Below are 19,023 nucleotides of genomic sequence, written 5' to 3' on the forward strand. Positions count from 1 at the left end.
GTTATTTTTGCATTTTGAAGGAAAGGTATTTTTTAATCATTTTTTAAAATATACTAAATATTTTTCGAATGGAGAAAAAACCTTCAGGTTTTACTTAAAAAGATCTGTTGCACAGTAAAAAGTTCAGTAAGTGGCTTGATATTTATTTTTAATACACTGTATTATATTTTTAAACTTTCTCCTTAAAAACATTCTCCTGAAAAATCTTTTTGATTTATGACGTTCTTGAAAGGAGTGAGCGATATAAGGTCCCGGGTTCGATTCTCAGGGGAAGGGTCAAATAAATATAAGTGATTTTTTTCACTCTAATATTTATTTAATATTACCTTGGATTGGCACCTGAAGCGGAGGGCTGATCACCTTTCCTTCATGTGTTAATGATCAAGATAACACTGCGTTTATATGACGCAGTGCCCAATGCACCATTGTGTGCAGATGAGGGTTTGAAGAAGAAGAAGAATCGTTTACATTGCAAGCGGAAGATCTAGAAATGTTTTTACTATAAGGGTAGTAAAATATTATAAACTAATTATGTACTATGTATTTGGCCATCTGATCTTTATAATTCAAATCGATAAAGTTTTTTTTTCTAGTTTTGTGTTGGTTTAATAACTTTATTAATTTTAGAAAATGATCATTGTTAATTATTTTTTCAATTGCACTGTCAGATTGCCAAATGTAAAATATTTATTTTGTTTTTGTGTCATTATCTACAGGATTAGAAAATTGTCCAAAGCTGGAGATCGTTGAACAACCCATTGACTTGTTCAGATTTCGGTATAAATCCGAGATGAACGGGACACACGGTTGTTTGATGGGACAAAACTCTCTGAAAGATAAAAACCGCACAAAAACTTTTCCCACCGTAAAGGTCAGTACAACTTTAAGGTACTCAATGTGAAACATGATGATAATTTGACCTTTTTTTAACACATTGTTTGCGGGAAACGCCTAAAAGCGTCTTTTACTTACTGTTAGTAGAAAGCGGGAGACGCTTATAAGCGCTCTATTTGCTTACTTTTAGTAGAGCTCGAGATGCCAAAAAACATTGTACCAATCGGAGTTGAGTTTGCGTTTACTTCTGATTAGGTTACTTGTGATTAGTATTCAACCCTAATTAATATACTAATTTGGGTCGGGGTGATTTGGGTGGTAAAATTAAATGTCAGTTCTCACCAAAAAAGTATTTTATTATATTAAGCACGAAGCTTGTTTTTTTTTAAAAACATATTTAAATGAATCACAAAGTCAATAGTTACTACACACGATATTTCACGGCTCCCTTGACTCTGTCAGCTCTATGGGCAGATTGCTCTGTCTTGTTTGGTGTGACTTGTAACCCCGACATTCAAATAATGAACTCTTATTAATTATGCGTCTTTATACTGTTTGCAGTTATTAAACTTTTCGGGTAAGGGCACTATCATATGTTCCCTGGTGCAGAACGATGATGCTGAGAACCCCAAGGTGCACCCGCACTGTCTTGTTGCGAGATATCGTGAAGACGAAATTATGGAGCCCCATTGCTATGAAGTCAGTCCAACCAAAGGCTACACAGCCAAGTAAGATTACAATTTTAAATTTACTCACTAATGTTTCTCAGATATTATTAGTTACTGTATATGATCAATTACTGTATATGCTTGACTAAATGACAAGCTTCTTATTCCTTCTTTGTGGGTAACCAGATGAGGTGTCTCCAGATGGTGTTCTAGGGTATACTATGTGTGATATAATGCATGAATACCTAGCTCTCTTAGACTCATCAGAAGTTACTTATGAATGAAAAACGCACTTACTCGATAACAGATCACAGTTTATAACTTTAAATTATAAAATAAAATATAAGTAAGGAATCTAAAACTGAAAATCACTGAATTTAGTTGACGATAATCTCGTTGTGCTAAGATCTTGGTTTCTGGCTGTAAGTGTTCGAATGGTGAGCGAAAAGGGAGGGAGATTGCATGTGCGTACGGACTTTTATGGACTCTTCTGCGTTTCGTAATCAGGGTTGACAATTTGGAAGGTCCGCTTGTTCGTTTAGGGACCTACTCCGGGAGTCACCGCATTCTTATACATCCGAGATTCTGTTTGTTCTGTTATCCGTCTCTTGTGACGTGGACTGTCAGCTGTCATGCCATCGCTGTGGAGGTCTTTCAGGTGTTCTCCTTCCATCTAATTTCCTTCGAGAGAGTTTTGAGCCAGTCTATTTTCTTGCATTTTATTGACATGAGCATTCCAGAACTGTCTTCTCTGTCTTCCCCATCTGACTATATTCTCTGTAATACACAATTTTCAAATTTTCATGTTCCTTATTCGATCTCTTATTTGGTTATGCACCGCAATGTCCTCATTTCTGAAGTTCTTAGAAAATATTTGGTTCTCGCTGTGTCTGTTTTGGTCTCTATCCCATATGTGGCAATCGGTCTTGCACATGTCTCATATATTTTTATTTTATAAAAATAAAACACTTGTTTTTTACCACTTGGGTTATATTTATTTTATTATAACGGCTAGTTTCGGAAGCTATGCTTCCATCTTCAGCTCCAAATACAAACATAGCTTCCGAAACTAGTCTTTATAATAAAATAAATACAACTCAAGTGGTAAAAAACAAGTGTTTTTCTTATATAATTTCACTATGTATGTATTACTACAAAGTGAATGCCAAAACAATAAATAAAATATTTTTACTTTGCTTTCGATATTCGTGTGCTTATTCCTCTAACGACAAGCATAAACATTAATTTTTTTCTTTCTTTCAGGTTTACTGCACTAGCTATTGTACATACTGCAAAAAAGAAGGTCCACGAAGAACTTTATAAGAAACGAAAAGATCTCTTAAATACATTCAATAAACTGTTGACGCAAGAGGATGACATTCGGGTAGATAATATATTAATATTCTAAAAATTTATCATGAATACTTGAATTTTGACCATTGAGTTTTTATATTGTTTTAATTTCTAATTTCAGCTGAAAATTCAGTGTGAGAGTGAAGCGAAGAACATCAACATGAATTCGGTTAGACTATGTTTCTCAGCGTATGATGAGAAATTCAATCCAATTTGTGATCCTGTAATGTCATCTCCTATCGATAACATGAGTAGGTGTTGAATTGAACATATTATTGTAACAATTTGGCCATTGTGTTGTGCTTTTAAACCTGAAATACATAATTTGTTTTTTCTCTCCCAGAGAGTGCCGAAACGGGGACCTTGAAAATAACCCGGATGAGCAAAATTACCGGATCAGTTATTGGTGGTGAAGAAGTGTATATGTTTGTGGAGAAAGTTTCTAAAAGTAACTATATAAATATAAAATGCACTATTAAGTATTATTAACTCTTTTATAAAGTATTATTAACCCTTACCGGTCCAATGTGGAATCTCATTCGACATTGATTTTTTACTCTTAGGTCCCATGTCGGATGTTATTTGACATTTTTTTCATCATTAGTGTTATTTATTTCAAATGCAAGCTTACATTTGTGTCACTCGTACCTATTAAAACAGTATGTGGAGCAGAGGACAAATTATTTTTTTCCTATCCGAATGTAACTGTCCTAGATATTTAAAAAAATATTTTAATAGACCAGAAAGGGTTAAATATTTATTGCATTATTACTGGGACAATTCCCACCTTATTTTTTTATAATTTTTTTTTTAATAATATTTTAATAGGAAAAAAACATAATTTTTATTTATTATTTATTCTATCAAACACTGGGTTTTCACCCCAAGGATGATGTGTCAAGATATATATTAAAGGTGTCTCAATAGAGACGAAAGATCTATTTCTTATACAAAGGGAATATGGAATTCTGAGCATCCTAGCGTTTACGACCTGGTGCTGACTGGCTTAAGTGATCACTTTGTATACTGTGCAGCATTCATCATTCTGCCCATTATTGAACATCCAATACTACTACTACTACTACTACCATCACGCCGTTTCACTGCAGGGGTAGGCAAAGAGGATGGAATGTTACACTCGTCTGTCATGAATAATCTTTTGTTGTACAGTAAATACTCTCATCATATTCTCATCATATGATTTTAAAACTTTGTTATAAGTATGTATTACTGTATTTTCAAAGTTTTAAATCACATATTGATGGGAGGACTGCTTCCCTGAAACTAGTAGTGTTAATTTAAAAACCAAATATAGTAATGCTTGTAAGTTAACTGTAACATAAGTAACAGTGAAATTCATTTTATAATTTGTACTTTAGATGGGCAAACGAAGTACAATTTTTTGTTTTGATTGGACTCGTTCTTTTGCTATTTAAAAGATAAAATATATATGCCAAAGAAGTTTTTAATGATATGACTAAAATTAACTTAATTTATTTCAGAAAATATAAAAGTGAGATTTTTTGAAATGGATGGCGAAAAAAAAATTTGGACTGAATATGCCATGTTTAATGAGACTGATGTTCACCACCAATTTGGTATTGTATTTAGGTAAATAAGTTTCTTTAATATAAGTATAGTGGATTTTCTATATTAAATACTATCCGGGATTGGTACCCTGAGTGCAGGACTGATTACCTCACCTTCATGAAATGAATGATCAAGAAAATACAGTGTTCTGATGCAGTGCCTCGTGCGCCATTGGGTATGGAGACCGATATAAAGAAGAAGATTACAGGTTTTATTTATCAATTGTAATAATTTCAAGGGCTATTTGATTTTTCTAGGTAGCATAGTAGCAGGTTGGTTGAATTAGATTGGTTGCTTGAAGGCGGAATCGACATTGACATAGATTGTTTTTACACTGCAATATAAAATATATTTTAATTTATATTTGAAGCACTAATTTTGTGATTTTCCATTTTATAATTAAAATGTAACATTGTTTTCAAATCACTATAAATATTTTATTACAACTTAATTATAATGTCTACCAGTTTCGAAGCTAACCGCTTCTTTATCAAGACTGATTAATATTATTAATCAGTCTTGATAAAGAAGCGGTTAGCTTCGAAACCGGCAGACATTTTAATTAAGTTAAAATAAAATATTTATGGTGATTTTAAAACAAAGTTACATTTTAATTATAAAATATATTACCTCGGACTGATACCTGTAACGCGAAAATGATCATCTCGCCTTTATGCACATTACAATGAAAATAATTTTCTATTGCGTTGCCCTATGCACTATTGGGTGCGAATAGGGACAAACAAATAGATCAAGTCGAAAAACATTTTTTTTTGCTGTAGCACAGTAGCATTACTTTCATGTCTTAATTTTTACTTTGGTTGAAAAGGAAATATGAAAATTGATTGAAATCCGCAGTCCATTTTCTCACGATCATCCCATTATTTTTTTTGGTTTAACCTTTTAACCGCATCAACTTTGTTCCTGAGAGACGCCCGTACGCGGCCGTGTGTCACTCTTACCCACTGGGGATGCGTAGCGTCGAGAGTGAGACAGATATAGGGCATGATTATGGCGCATTACCGACCGCAAAAAAAATCAGGGATCTGTTCTTTTATTTATCCTTGTGATGTTACAAATTATTAGTCAGATATTTCAACAGATGTCATGAAGCCAAGGATTGACTTATTATTTTATCCAAAGTTCCACACCATGAAAAAATCCCTCCAAGTTGAACTGAGGTTTGAAACTTGGAGCAATGTAAAAACACATACGGTTATGTCAGCCGCGTATGGGGCATGTTTTATGAAAACACATACAGTTATGCGAGCCGCGTTGATCCGTTTAATAGAAGTATGCAAGTTTATCGAGTTCAACAGTCCATATTCTTCCAATCCCCCTGTAATGTTTATTGGTTGAAAAGGAAAATTAATTAAACCTGAAAATTTATTGAAATCAATAGTCCATTTTCTCACACACCTCCCATTATTTTTTTGGTTTAATAGAAGTATGCAAGTTTATCGAGTTCAATAGTCCATTACCTTCCAATCCCCCTGTTATGTTTTTTGGTCGAAAAAGGAAACCTGAAAATTAATAGAGATCAATAGTCCATTTTCTCACAATCCTTCCATTATTATTTTTTTGGTTTAATAGAAGTATGCAAGTTTATCGAGTTCAATAGTCCATTTCCTTCCAATCCCCCTGTAATGTTTTTTGGTCAAAAAGGAAAATTAATGAAACCTGAAAATTAATTGAGATCAATAGTCCATTTTCTCACAATCCTCCCATTATAATTTTTTGGTTGAAATAGAAGTTTGCAAGTTTATTGAGTTCAATAGACCATTTTCTTATAATTCTCCCAGTATTTTTTTTTGGTTAAAATAGAAATATACATGTTTATCGAAATCAATAGACCATTTTCTTCCATTCCTCCCTGTAATTTTTTTGGTCGAAAAGGAAACATGTAAGTTCATTGAGTTCAATAGTTTGTTTCCCTCTAATCTTTCCTGTACTGTACACTTTTCAGAACTCCGCCGTACAGAAACAAAGAGATACAAAAAGCGGTATCGGTTTACATCGAGCTTGTGCGACCAAGAGATGGCGCAGTATCCGAAGCCAAAATATTTACATACCAGGTATGCTATACATTGTCTAATTTAAATATAAGAGTCTATGTATTTATTTTCATCCATTTTGAAAAATTAACAAAAAAATTACATTCACCAACAACTAATAAACTAATTAACCATCACGCCGCGGGGTTAGGCAGAGAGAATAAAACACCACACCAATCTGTCTTTGCACACAATCTTCGCTTCATCCACACTCATACATCTTCTTCTCTGGTTTCAATCCTGGGATTGGTTTGCAGCAATTTCCTCTATTCTTCTCTTCCATTCTTCCCTGTCTTGTGCGGCTCTTTTGAAATCTGCATATGATGAGCAGCGCACGTCCACCAACAGGTCCTCTAGGTACTCTCGGCGTGGGCGTCCCCTAGTGTTTGTCCCCTCGGTCATACCCTCCATTATGGCATGCAAGAGACCTTCTTGACGTATTACATGGCCGATCCATCTTGCACGCCTTTCGGACAAGGTCCTGAGCAGGTGCCTTCCTCCTTCGATTTCTTGAAGAACTTCCTCATTCGTGATGTGGTCTCCAGGAAATTCTTAAGAGTCTTCTATAGGACCACATCTCATACATACACACCGATTATTCTGACTCCTGACTTGACCAATTTCAAGTATTTGAAATACTCGATCATGCCACGTTTTTCTCAGTCTTCCTCTGTTTCTTACCAATCACATTCGCCATTAATTTGTTTAACTATCCTTTCTTCACTCGTTCGATTCACATGCCCAAACCATCTCAACGCACCTTTCTTTCATTTTATCGATAATGCTTATCTCAGCCTTGCATTCTTTCCGTATATTACTATCAAACATCTACATATCATACAACGTTTTTCCCCACATTCATCTGAGTAAAACCCTTTCCCTTCATCCAATGTACATTTTTCTGGGAATGTTAAGTAATGTTGGAAAAAAAAAGTAGGATAGTAATTTATGATGTGTAATTCATGTTATAAAATTTCAATTGGGCAGTTTTGTCAATTCAATGATTTTGAATTTTTTAAATTGATAATCTTCTCGTCAAGACTTGAAAATTTTCTCTAAAGTGGCATTTTAAGTAATCTTGAACTATATAAACTAAACCACAGGTTCTCAAACTTTTTTAGTCTGGCGCCCCCCTATCAAAACTTCTCATCAAAGGAGAAAATAAAATTGCCAGAATGTCTCCATCTTAAAAAGAGGAAAGGAATAAAAATATATATCTTACTTCTTAGCACTTCTATCTGTCTCTTTAGGCTTCTAAAAGTCTTCTAGAACGCCCACTAGAGGGTGTTATCGCCCACTTTGAAAAATACTGAACTAAACCAAATATGTAATACTCTCCTTATTATTCATCGTTCACTTAGTGTATTACTACTTAAAAGTGTTATACCACTTTCAAGTGGTATTATACAAAGTGAAGGAATGAATGAGAGATTAGTCAAAATTAACAATTTATGATTTGCTGATAATATGGAAAAACTCTCAGCGTCAAGCAAAGTGATCTGGACAAGTCCTACCGGCGCTAAATAAAAGAATCCTAATTAGATATGGGGATGGCATAGTAATAGTAACATATTTTTAGTCAACTGTTACCCTCTTTTGCTCATTCTGTTTCCAATTAAAATCTCTCCCTTTTAAAAATTGGACATACCCACACCAAATGAGGGACATCTTGTGATAACGTCTCTTCACATTCATAAGTAGAATTTTGTCTAATTTTAAAACAGAAGAGGTATTCTCGAAATGCACCATGACCCGTAAATATTTGAGTCAATGTACAGTTCAATTTATGTTTTTTTATAAAAAATTCAATCAATTTTGTACATTTGGGAAGAAAATTTTTGTATTTTTTCCCTGTTCTGCTTCTAAATATCGAGAAAATTAAAAATAAATAAAAATTGATGAGGCAATGAGACATATGGATCTATCGGATTTGGTGGATATTATTTGGAAAATGTGACAAGACAAACAAGACAAATAAATGAGCTATGTGACGTATCATGGTTGATGTAAAGGCGGAGATTGACCGGAGCATTTCGTCGTAACGTAGCACGTTACGATGCGAGCATTCAGGCAGTCAGTACAGCGAGCCGAGCGCTCCTTCCATAGTTTCGGATGCTCGGTGATGCTCGCCGCGAGCGATGTTACGACGTTATGTTACGACAAAATGCTCCGGTCAGTCTCCACCTTAAGACATTGAATCCATTGTGTCTATTGTATTGTTGTATCTTTTGTTTTGTTTTTTAAGGGATCAGCTTTATTAATTTATTGTGAACAATACTCGATATGCTAAATATGCTTTAAATCCTTGTACGTAATAGGCAAGGTAAATTTTCTAAGGCAACTAACAAATATTAAAAAAAAATAGTTACATGTCATTAATAGTGTATTAATTACTTTTACAGCCAACTGCCGCTAACCACACAAGAAGAAGAGCGGCAGAAAACACAATGAGTTCCCTGTTGTCCTCTGGCAGTTTGAGTGATTTGCCAGAATCACTTACTGCAATAACAACAACTCCCATACATTTAACGGTAATTGGATTAATATTTACACTTCTATTCACAATATTAGTTTCCGAATGGGAGATTCGCTCCACTCGAGAGTTATTTATATCAAGATAACGATACCTCCAATACATGAAGAAGTCTATAGAGGTCTTAAGCCCTGTAGATATCCAGTCTTCCATATTCTTATCACAATAGAATTGTTCATCTGTGTTATTGCTTTTGTTTCTTCCTGCCATTGGTTGTGAGAGTACCGAAGAATTGAAGACCTTGGATGTATTTTAAGTATTATTAAATATAAAATGGATGTTTTTGTGTTATAAAATTTAATCATTGTGTACAAAAATAATTGTAATTGTTGAAAAATAATCTCTCTCAAACACTTATCTGCAGCCCATTGCGCATAGGAAATTGCATCATATAAATGCATTTCAGCAGGTTATTTTTTTGTCCGCCTCCGTGGCATCCTGGGTTCGATTCCCAGGGGAGGATAAAAAAATAAATATTCGTGATTTTACACTCTTTTGTTTACTTAATATTACCCTGGATTGGGCCCTGAAGCGCAGGAGTGATCACCTTGCCTTCATGTTAGTAACAATCAAGATAACACTGCGTCAATACGATGGAGTGCCCTATGCACACCACATTGGGTGCGGATAAGGGTCAGAAGAAGACAATTTGTTTAGAGGGTTAAGAAGAAACGCCAAGGGGAGTTTAATTTGTGCTTTTATTTACTTCTTTGCACTTTTTTCCACAGCTTTGGTTTGCTTTCAACATGAATTTCAATAGCCATAAAGAATGTGTATGTCATTTATACATATATTATATTTTTGTTTATTTTGTTTTAGCCAAAGAGAAGTTGTTACTTGGCAGACGCCCTTTTTTCAAACTCGTGGGGTGACAAAAAAGAGGTTATCAATAAAGACATTAATATGGGAGTGCCATTAGTTAACAGTAGTTTAGATAATATAAGTCGCAAAGATTTGGTAATGAATTCTCCTTTTGAGTCAGAAGAGATGCAGGTGTATGAACACAGTTTAGATGGTAAGAAATAAGGAATATCGAAAATTATTTTAATTTTTTTTATATATGTCCATTTGTTCATATGAATCAAAAGCTAATCTATTTCATCACCTTCTGAGTGTGTTTATTGCATTTTCTAGATGATTTGGGAAGTTTCAGCGAAATGACACGTTTTGGTTTGGTGGTAGATGGCAAAAAAGGCACATCCAAAGTCAAGGTAATTACAGGCTTTTGTTTCTTAAATAAAACTAGCTGTATTGGCCATGCTCTGTGGCTCTCGTGAAATTGAAAATAATTAAAATAGAAAGCACACATTTCTAACATATTTTTATTACACACTAAGGATGGGAAAGGTATTTCTATCCGTTCAGTCAATTGATGCTTAAGGACAGGACAAGTATTTTAAACTTCTGCGCCGGCCTCATTTCAGAAGTAAAAAAAGGAATGATTTAATGTTTTTATATCAATATTAGGTACCAATCTCTTTGTTAAGGTCTAAACTATATGTACACAATTATCAAATCCCATCGCCAGCAGTCACCAGACGTAAAAAACACCCGTCCGAAATGTGTTAAGCAATGAAAATGTAAAAAAATCTATTAAACAATAATGCAATTAAAAAACATTTCAATGTCTTGTGTGAATCGCTGTTACGTTTAACAGATGGCACTGCCTTGCAGTCAAAAAAGGGCATTTGAAAGAAATTTTTACCTGCCACGGGTAAAAATAAATGAAACGATGCGATCTTGGGTGATGTGCATTTCTCTTTGTGACAACATTTTGAGTGTGTCCATTTTGTGTGGTCGTCAGCCCCGTAAATGCCCAGACTTCCATATTCTTCTTCATATTTGATGAGATGTTAAAAAATAATATGAAAATAACTCTTTTTGTGACATTCAAATATGATTTTCCATTAGCATTTAGAATTTTTATGTTGTTTTAACTAAAAATGTTTTGTTTCTAGAATATGACGAAGCCATTGGATAATGGCAGCGACTTAATTGCCAAACAAAAACAGAATTCATTGAGGGATTCAAAAAGCAACTTAGTTATATTGCAACCCTCAGATTTTAAGAAAATATTCATTACCAAACCAGAAATAGAAACAGGGCAAAAATCCATTGTTGTTGGCAGTAACATGGATCCAGCAAAATCAGACGTACGGAGTTTATCTCCAAAGAACAGCAATACTGGCCTACCAAACCATTCGGAAGTCGCTAAAGTTTCTCCAAAAACTACCGAATGTAACATTCTCAAAACGCTACCTGAAAACAAGAATGTGAGTTTATTTTAAAATTGTAATACTGGAAATGTAATGCACACTTACCGATTTATTGATAATACATTGTTAAACTTGTATTGTTAACCCTTAAACTTCACGTAAATATTAGGTTGATTACAATTTTTTTTTATTTAAAAGTATTTTCCTAAAGTTCTTTGCTTCTTGTGAATTTTTTGCTATGAAAGAAGATAGAATTCCGTTCATTTGAAATTCAAAACAACCGAGTTATGCAAAAAAATTATAAATTACTTAATCGTCAAAAAAATTATTATTTGCGGGTCTTCACAACTGCTGGTAATATGGCGGCCATTTTTCCTTATTGTCAAAGTAAAATATTTAAATAAAGTTGACATGTTTACACAAAAAAGTGTGGATGTCAATATCATGTTTGTCAAATTGGATCATAACAGTAAAGTTCAACATGAAAATAATATCATGTATGCAAAAATTCAAATTTTGGCAATAAAGATTTTAAACCCCTGTAAAAATTTACATATTTTTATTTAAAATAAAGAGAAATATTTGTGTTTTTATTATTTACAAAAATACTTCAATTTCAAACTATTTATGTGAGCCTAAGCGGCTCATTATTAGAAATAGGTATCAAATTGTGGTAGAGTGGGTTCGAACCGAGAAACTCTGACTCAGAGTCCTCAACACTAACCACGGGACCACAGTAATGATGGCTTAGAGTCCAAAATTTTTAGGGGGCTAATAGTCGTATCCTCATATTGGATATATCCTGTGCCCTGTGGATAGTTGTGTAACTTCTAAACCAACGATGTGGAGTTATCGGAATTTATTACTAAACGATTAAGATATTTTCTTTTTTATCCCCAAATAGATCTCCGATGGAAATCTAGAAGCCTCTGAAGAAAATGGTGAACTCTATTCAAGAACCGACATACAAAAAGCCCGCAAGGTAGAGTTTCTCAAAAAATTTAAAATCGTAAAATCATCCTATTTTGCATCACTACAAGAATAATATAATGCTTTATGTTTTTTAATCAGCTTTTTAAAAATCACACCATGCTTTAAATATTGTATTTATGTCATGAGTGATATGATGCCATTCCATTTTTGTGTTTTTAATGTCCCTACGATAACTCAAAAATATTAGAAGAAATATTAGTATTATATTTTATCTGAAAAATCAGGTCTAGCAAATGCAAATTATTGGTCGAGTACACACATTGTTTTGCTTAGTATGTTGAGAGAAAATATTATCATAATCATAAGAATTTGATAATATACATCTTTTTGTTTTTGTTTTTTAAATCAATGTTTATTTATATTTGTGGTCTTTATTCTACATAATCTAGTAGCTTTATGACTGCATTAAAAAAAACTGATAATCAATGATTCTGACCGATTCTATGATCTTGTTTTAGTATTTGGGCTTTAGACAACTCTTCGTTTTCCTCAAAATATGATAAAATTTTATTGTTTAAACATAACTATTTTTATACGAGTATTTTTTATTTTTAGCAAAATAGGTCTATATTCCTTTTGGATTAATGGATGATTCTAAGTTTAATAATTTGAAACAATCAAATAACCATTTCTCAATGACCACTCAATCAAATTGGTCATCATTTAAAATTGAAAAGTAGTTTTATAATTGTACATAAAATAAATTACCACAGAGAAAACACCAGATTTCAAATGTAGAATTCACATTAATTTGGTGCTTTAAATGTGTGGGTTTCGGGTGAAATTCCTAGTTAAGTAGGTTTTACTTAATACTTTACCCTGGTGTGAGGTAAAAGTCTAATCCCTTTTGGGCAAGTGGTTGATGAACTTCGTCTGTTCTGACTGTACTTCTTGGTGATCGGCATTGCATCGCATTGTCTTGAGCGGTGAGCAGTTACTTGTTGTCTTCAGCACCATAGTCCAGCGTACCTGGAAAAACTTTACTTTTACCAATTTATTATTTTGTTAAAATTAAAGTTTGTTAAAAAAAATACTTAAACGTCTGTAGGCGGGTTGAAATTTTTTATATTACATTCCTTTAATTAAAAAAAATGTATAAAATGCAATTATTTTAATTTTAGTATTTTAGTACTTTTTGTATTTTAGGCGAAATCTGTCTAATTTTGAGATAAACGGGTGGCAGTAAATTTGTAAGAATAGATGGTCACTAATCATTCAGATCTTCTAGTGGTTTATCAATTGTTTGGTTTTAATACACATTTGGTTTGGCTAAATATTTGGTCACCCGCCATTTATTGCAGCGATGACAAATCATACAGTAAATATGAAGCCTAAACAAATTGCGCATTTTAGAGCTTCAATTGTACGCTACAATCCTAGTATTAAGTGTGTTGAATGTAGCTTGTTGCTTAATACACCGCAACTGTACGTCGCATGTCTGAAGTTCTATAAATCCGATACATTCGCAATATTTGTTGTTATTGTGTACCAAACCATTGAATGCACGAATACTACACACACACATATGTGAGATTTGCTGCGCAGAATCCTGTCAAGTCCACTATTGTTTGTTAAAGTGCTGAATTTATGATCACTTCAATTATAGCGTCATTCTGTTATTATGTAGTGTTCAATTATATGGAACATGGTGCTAAGCCTCATCACTAATTTATTGGTTGTGGTATTTATGGTTATCTCATTGGAAGTATTAATTTTATTATTTTGGTTGTGTTATGTAAGTTTAAAATTAGGTAGCTCCTATCATAGTAAAAGCTCATTAATTTGAAACTACAGGGGCCGAAATTTGGAAAATACTTCCGACTAGATTTTTTTTAAATCAGCGATGTTTCAACAGTAATTTGTATTTTTGTCAATAAAATGACAAAATAAGTGAATGAAATTGTAAGTTCTGATCACTTTAAAAAATATTCTTTATACTTAATTTTTTACCCTTTTTTTGTTGATTTTATTTCAAATTTAAGGGGAGTTAAAGAAAAAAGTTTTGTATGATTTTTCTTAACGATTTTGGAATTAATGAGCTTTGACTATTATGTATTATGTTTGTGATTTTATTTATGTAGCTGTGATGTGTATCTTTCCATAAAACGATGAATGTTAAACATGAATCCGCATTTTTCTTGTTGATTTTTATGATTTATATTTATGTTTTGTGTTTTTATTCCATATATGCACATGTATTTTGTCCATAAGTGCCTTGGAGGACATGATTATGAAAACTCGTTTTATTTTGTAGATGCATTTCACTTTTTGCATCACAACAATTGCCTGTAACATGTAATCCTTGTACACAAATCTAGGTTTTTCCACTTCAGAGTTATTTTTACATTTTGACATATCGCTCACTCCTTTCAAGAACGTCATAAATCAAAATACTTGATATTTCAGGAGAATGTTTTAAAAGTTTAAAAATATAATACAATTTATTACAAATAAATATCAAGCCACTTATTGCACTTTTTACTGTGAAACAGATCTTTTTTGGTTAATCCTGAAGGTTTTTTCTCCATTTGAAAAATAACTACTTTACTTAAAAAAATAATTAAACAATACCTTTTCTTCAAAATGCTAAAACAACACTTTCTGCCCTGTATCCGATATCTGTAAACAAGGATTTGGACACACCAAAAAATGTGAATAAAATAATCTGGTTAGATTATAAGCTGCATAAAATTTTAAATAACGTTTTTGGCCCTTTCCCAGTATGTAAAATTATCCGGATAGCATCTTGCACACATTCAAATAAAAGGGTCTCTGCTAAATAAAAGCATTCTCAAACCAACCATAGATGGCTCCAGTGAACTCACACATAAAGCTTCATGAGATTTGCGATATATGTAGGGATTCCAAATTTTTTTGTAGTGTGGTTGACAAACATGTGTAGAAGGTAAATACCCAGACCTCTTCTTTCTTCATTCTATCTCATTCTTCTTCATCCATGTTCATATTGAGATGTCAAAATGTAAAAATAAGTTTAAGCGGAGAAACCCTGATTTGTGAACAAGGGTTTGTACACCAAAAAATCATTTGTAACTAAATTTGAAGGTTTCAATGAACATATTTCATTGAATTGGTTAACAATGCAATGAAGCTTTGTTTCTTTGCAAGTAACCTAGATTTACAGCACTAATGGTGCTTTTACTTACGAGTACATATATACGTAAGTTTTGATTTTCAATTTTTGTCGTTTTTGTACCTTCCTTTTTTAAAATTTATTATTATATTGGTAGTTTATTAGTTTGTTGTACTTTTTGTTTTAGTATTTAATCCAAAATTATCTGAGATACTTAATTTTTTGTTTAGTTTAAAAATTAATATAGTTTATTAAGAATTTTATATTAAAATAATGTTTATTTCTTTAGTAAGTGTTTTTCTGGATGCCTCCTCTATAATGTTTATTACAAAGATTCCTCTATGAATGTGTTAAATGTTTGTTACTATGATTAAGTAGAGTAAACCGTTGTGTTGTTGGCACCCTTCCCGGTTATTGGCACTACTGATTTCATATGTGAATAATATCTGGTATTTTGGTGATGGTCATCAACAATAAGGTTATTTTGAAATTAAAATGTTAAAATTCTAGTTTGTCAATTTTCCTAACGAAAATGTCATTAATTTTACCAGGGGGCCAATAACTGCGATAAACAGCTTTGTTAACCTTTTATTTTATATTCAAAGCTTATTTTACTTATTGTTTTACTTTGTGACAAGATACGATTAAATTGTAAATTAAAACACTTGTTTTTTACAACTTGAGTATTATATTTATTTTTAACGAATAGTTTCGGAAGCTACAGATGCTTCCATTACGGGTTTCCAAACCCGTAGATGGCAGCATCTTTAGCTTCCGAAACTAGTCGTTAAAAATAAATATAATACTCTAGTGGCAAAAAACAAGTGTTTTAATTTACAATTTTCTTAAAAAGTAATCATTGAAAATAAGGAAAAAATTATGTTTAAAACAAACCAAACATAAAATAAAATTTATAAAACAAAATATGAATTACATTAGTTTAGAGGTTTATTTTTTTTAATTACCTTTATTACATTTCATTTATTACATTATAATATTTTTTGGACACCCATCAAACTGCTTGTAACATGGTTTGTCAGCAGATATCTTTTTTATAACCTTTTTATTAACATATTTATAAATAATGCCAATCAAGCATGGTATATAAAAAAAAAAAAAATAATTTGACCTAGCTTCTTTAACTTACTTACATTAACACGCATAAAAACGCCCGCAAACATGGAATATGAATGGAATTAAAAAAAAAAACTTAACTAACTCCATTTCATTTTTAAAACATAATTTATGGGTTCATTTAAGCTTTGGCAAAATATGATTTACAATTCATTCTTATTTCACTTTATTATAGTACTAAATGATATATTTAATATGGGTCAATATAATCATTTTTGATTTTTTTAAATTGATAATTTAATAATAATTAAAAAAAAAAACAAAATTACTTTTACAAAAAAAATACTGCACTTAGTTTGGAAATCATCAAGTAGTATTGATTATTTTGGAATTTTGAATTGAAAGAAATTGGTAAGTATCACTCTCATTTTTTTCAAAATAAATATGTACACCATTTAGTAATTATCATGGTTATGTGGAACCCTGGAAATCCTTTTTTGGACAATATAATTTGTCCATACAGCTTAATTTGTTATGGGTATTTTTCTTAAATATAATTGATTTGTTTTCTTACTTGCTTTTAATTAGTCGGTAAATGGTGTTCGGGTTACAATGTAAAAATACAACAAATGAAAATATGTTATAATTTAATCACTGGTGGTTTGGTAATAAGCAAAATTTTACTCTCATCATTCATTTAATGTGATTTGCAGTTAAACATGTATATAAACAATTTTTCTACACCTAATGGTGCAGTGTCCTAGCAACAGTATAATGATCTTAGTCTTAAATTCCGTGAAAGCAATGTGATGGCTTTTAGACCCCATATACATAACAAGTGACTGTCGTGTTTAACTATTAGACCCCCCCATAAAGGAGTTTGCATGGAAATGTGCATTGTTTTACGTTTTGCTTGTGTTTGAATTCCCATTAAGTTTTCGTATGAGACATGTGACTGTTCCTCGTTCGGGGGTTATGCTTTATAGACATAGTCCATAGTCTAGGATAGCACTAAAAATAATTGTACCTATTGGATAAAATTTTGACAACTATCCCTAGTTAGACAATTCTTTGTGCATTATAAATTAGGTTATCAATAAAGTCTTTGCATTTCTAGCATTAAAGATGAGATTAGATTTTTCTCAAATTATATTAGCTGTTATTATTATGACTATTCTATATCTGTTTTTATGATTGTCATTCCAGATTTGGCAAACTTACTGTCTTTTTAAACAAAAGATGTGAAAACTTCATTTTTCTTTTAATTTTTTATTGTTCTAAAAGTGTATTTTTTTCTCTTGAAGCTCTCGCAGCTTAACTCTTTTCTTATTTATGAATTAAATTTCCCCAGTCTTTGCGCAACCTTTTTTATCTTTATTCTACAGTTTATTTCTTTATTTATGCCTCAATGGGAGGATTGTATTCCCAGTAATGTATATTTTCAAAGAGGAAAGTTGTGTCATATCCGAGTAAAAGAGTCAAATGCGAAAGAAATATTATTTTATAATTTATATTTCAAGCGCTAACTTTGAGATTTTCCATTTTAAATTTAAAATGTAACTTTGTTTTAAAATCACTATAAATATTTTAAAATAACCTAATTATAATGTTTACCGGTTAGCTTCGAAACCGGTAGACATTATAATTAAGTTAGAATAAAATATTTCTAGTAATTTTAAAACAAAGTTACATTTTAATTATAAATATTATTTTACTTTTCGTGCCATCAATTTAGGATAGATAGATTTTTTACAAAATTATATTGTTCCACTTAATATTAGAGTAACGATGAACAAGATGGAAGTAATGACAATATTATGTTTATTTTTGGAAGGAGGCTGCATCGAGTCTTTAAAAAATGTAAACAGTTTATCAACTATTAATATTAATACTATGCAGGTTAAATTTATATCTTTTAAATATATAAAAATGTTCAAAACAAATTTTTGGCAGGCTATTGAACGTATCAAAGTTCTCATGAAATCCAAGTCCAGCGCCGAAGGAGCAGAAGAACTTTTGGCTATGTTTGATACCAAATTACTTGACGACGACAGGTATGTTTTTCAAATTATTAAATGCAATGTGATGTCAAAATTGTCTCCTTAAAAAACGAGTCAACTGCAGGTTTACGATTGCATTTTAAGTCTCCTTGGAATATCCCTGACCATTGTTCTACTCCAGTTCTCTACAGTCATGGTAAATTTAATTGAATATATTGCTGTTTTTCCCCCGTACATTAGTACTCGGATGTGGTGTGCGGATAGCAAAAGTTGTCTTAGGTGTTCCGGTCGGTAGCTTGAATTTACTTCAATTGACAGAAAGTAATTAATTTTAGCAAATTATTTTAGTGTAATGGTCAGCACGATCGGCTACCGTTCTGGAGGTCCCGGGTTCGATTCCCAAGGGGGGTACAATAAATATAAGTGATTTTTGATACCCTGGACTGGTACCTGAAGCGGAGGACTGATCACCTTTCCTTCATGTGTAAACGATCAAGATAACACTTCGTTAATATGACACAGTGCCCTATGCACCATTGGGGTGCGGATAAGGGTTTTATTATATATAAATTATTGTAATAAAAAAAAACTTATGAAACAACGTTTATTTTAAACTA

General features: G+C 32.1%; 1 protein-coding gene across 6 annotated transcripts in view; it reads left to right on the top strand.

Moving 5' to 3' along the window:
- Nucleotides 1–19,023, top strand: part of Rel (nuclear factor NF-kappa-B family member relish) — a 35,078-nt gene that overhangs the window by 7,095 nt on the left and 8,960 nt on the right. For all 6 annotated transcript variants that reach the window (XM_088264664.1, XM_088264665.1, XM_088264661.1 and 3 more), the window contains 13 exons: nucleotides 717–871; nucleotides 1,396–1,562; nucleotides 2,766–2,886; nucleotides 2,977–3,106; nucleotides 3,199–3,303; nucleotides 4,358–4,466; nucleotides 6,412–6,520; nucleotides 8,902–9,030; nucleotides 9,852–10,047; nucleotides 10,167–10,243; nucleotides 10,991–11,305; nucleotides 12,153–12,230; nucleotides 18,360–18,460. In XM_088264664.1, the coding sequence (XP_088120790.1) occupies nucleotides 717–871; nucleotides 1,396–1,562; nucleotides 2,766–2,886; nucleotides 2,977–3,106; nucleotides 3,199–3,303; nucleotides 4,358–4,466; nucleotides 6,412–6,520; nucleotides 8,902–9,030; nucleotides 9,852–10,047; nucleotides 10,167–10,243; nucleotides 10,991–11,305; nucleotides 12,153–12,230; nucleotides 18,360–18,460 (1,792 nt within the window). The remainder of the gene's footprint in view (nucleotides 1–716; nucleotides 872–1,395; nucleotides 1,563–2,765; nucleotides 2,887–2,976; nucleotides 3,107–3,198; nucleotides 3,304–4,357; nucleotides 4,467–6,411; nucleotides 6,521–8,901; nucleotides 9,031–9,851; nucleotides 10,048–10,166; nucleotides 10,244–10,990; nucleotides 11,306–12,152; nucleotides 12,231–18,359; nucleotides 18,461–19,023) is intronic.

This window comes from Brachycentrus maculatus, unplaced genomic scaffold (assembly GCF_059751285.1).
Source record: "Brachycentrus maculatus isolate JH-2025_06_01 unplaced genomic scaffold, ASM5975128v1 h1tg000235l, whole genome shotgun sequence".
Classification (NCBI taxonomy): domain Eukaryota; kingdom Metazoa; phylum Arthropoda; class Insecta; order Trichoptera; family Brachycentridae; genus Brachycentrus; species Brachycentrus maculatus.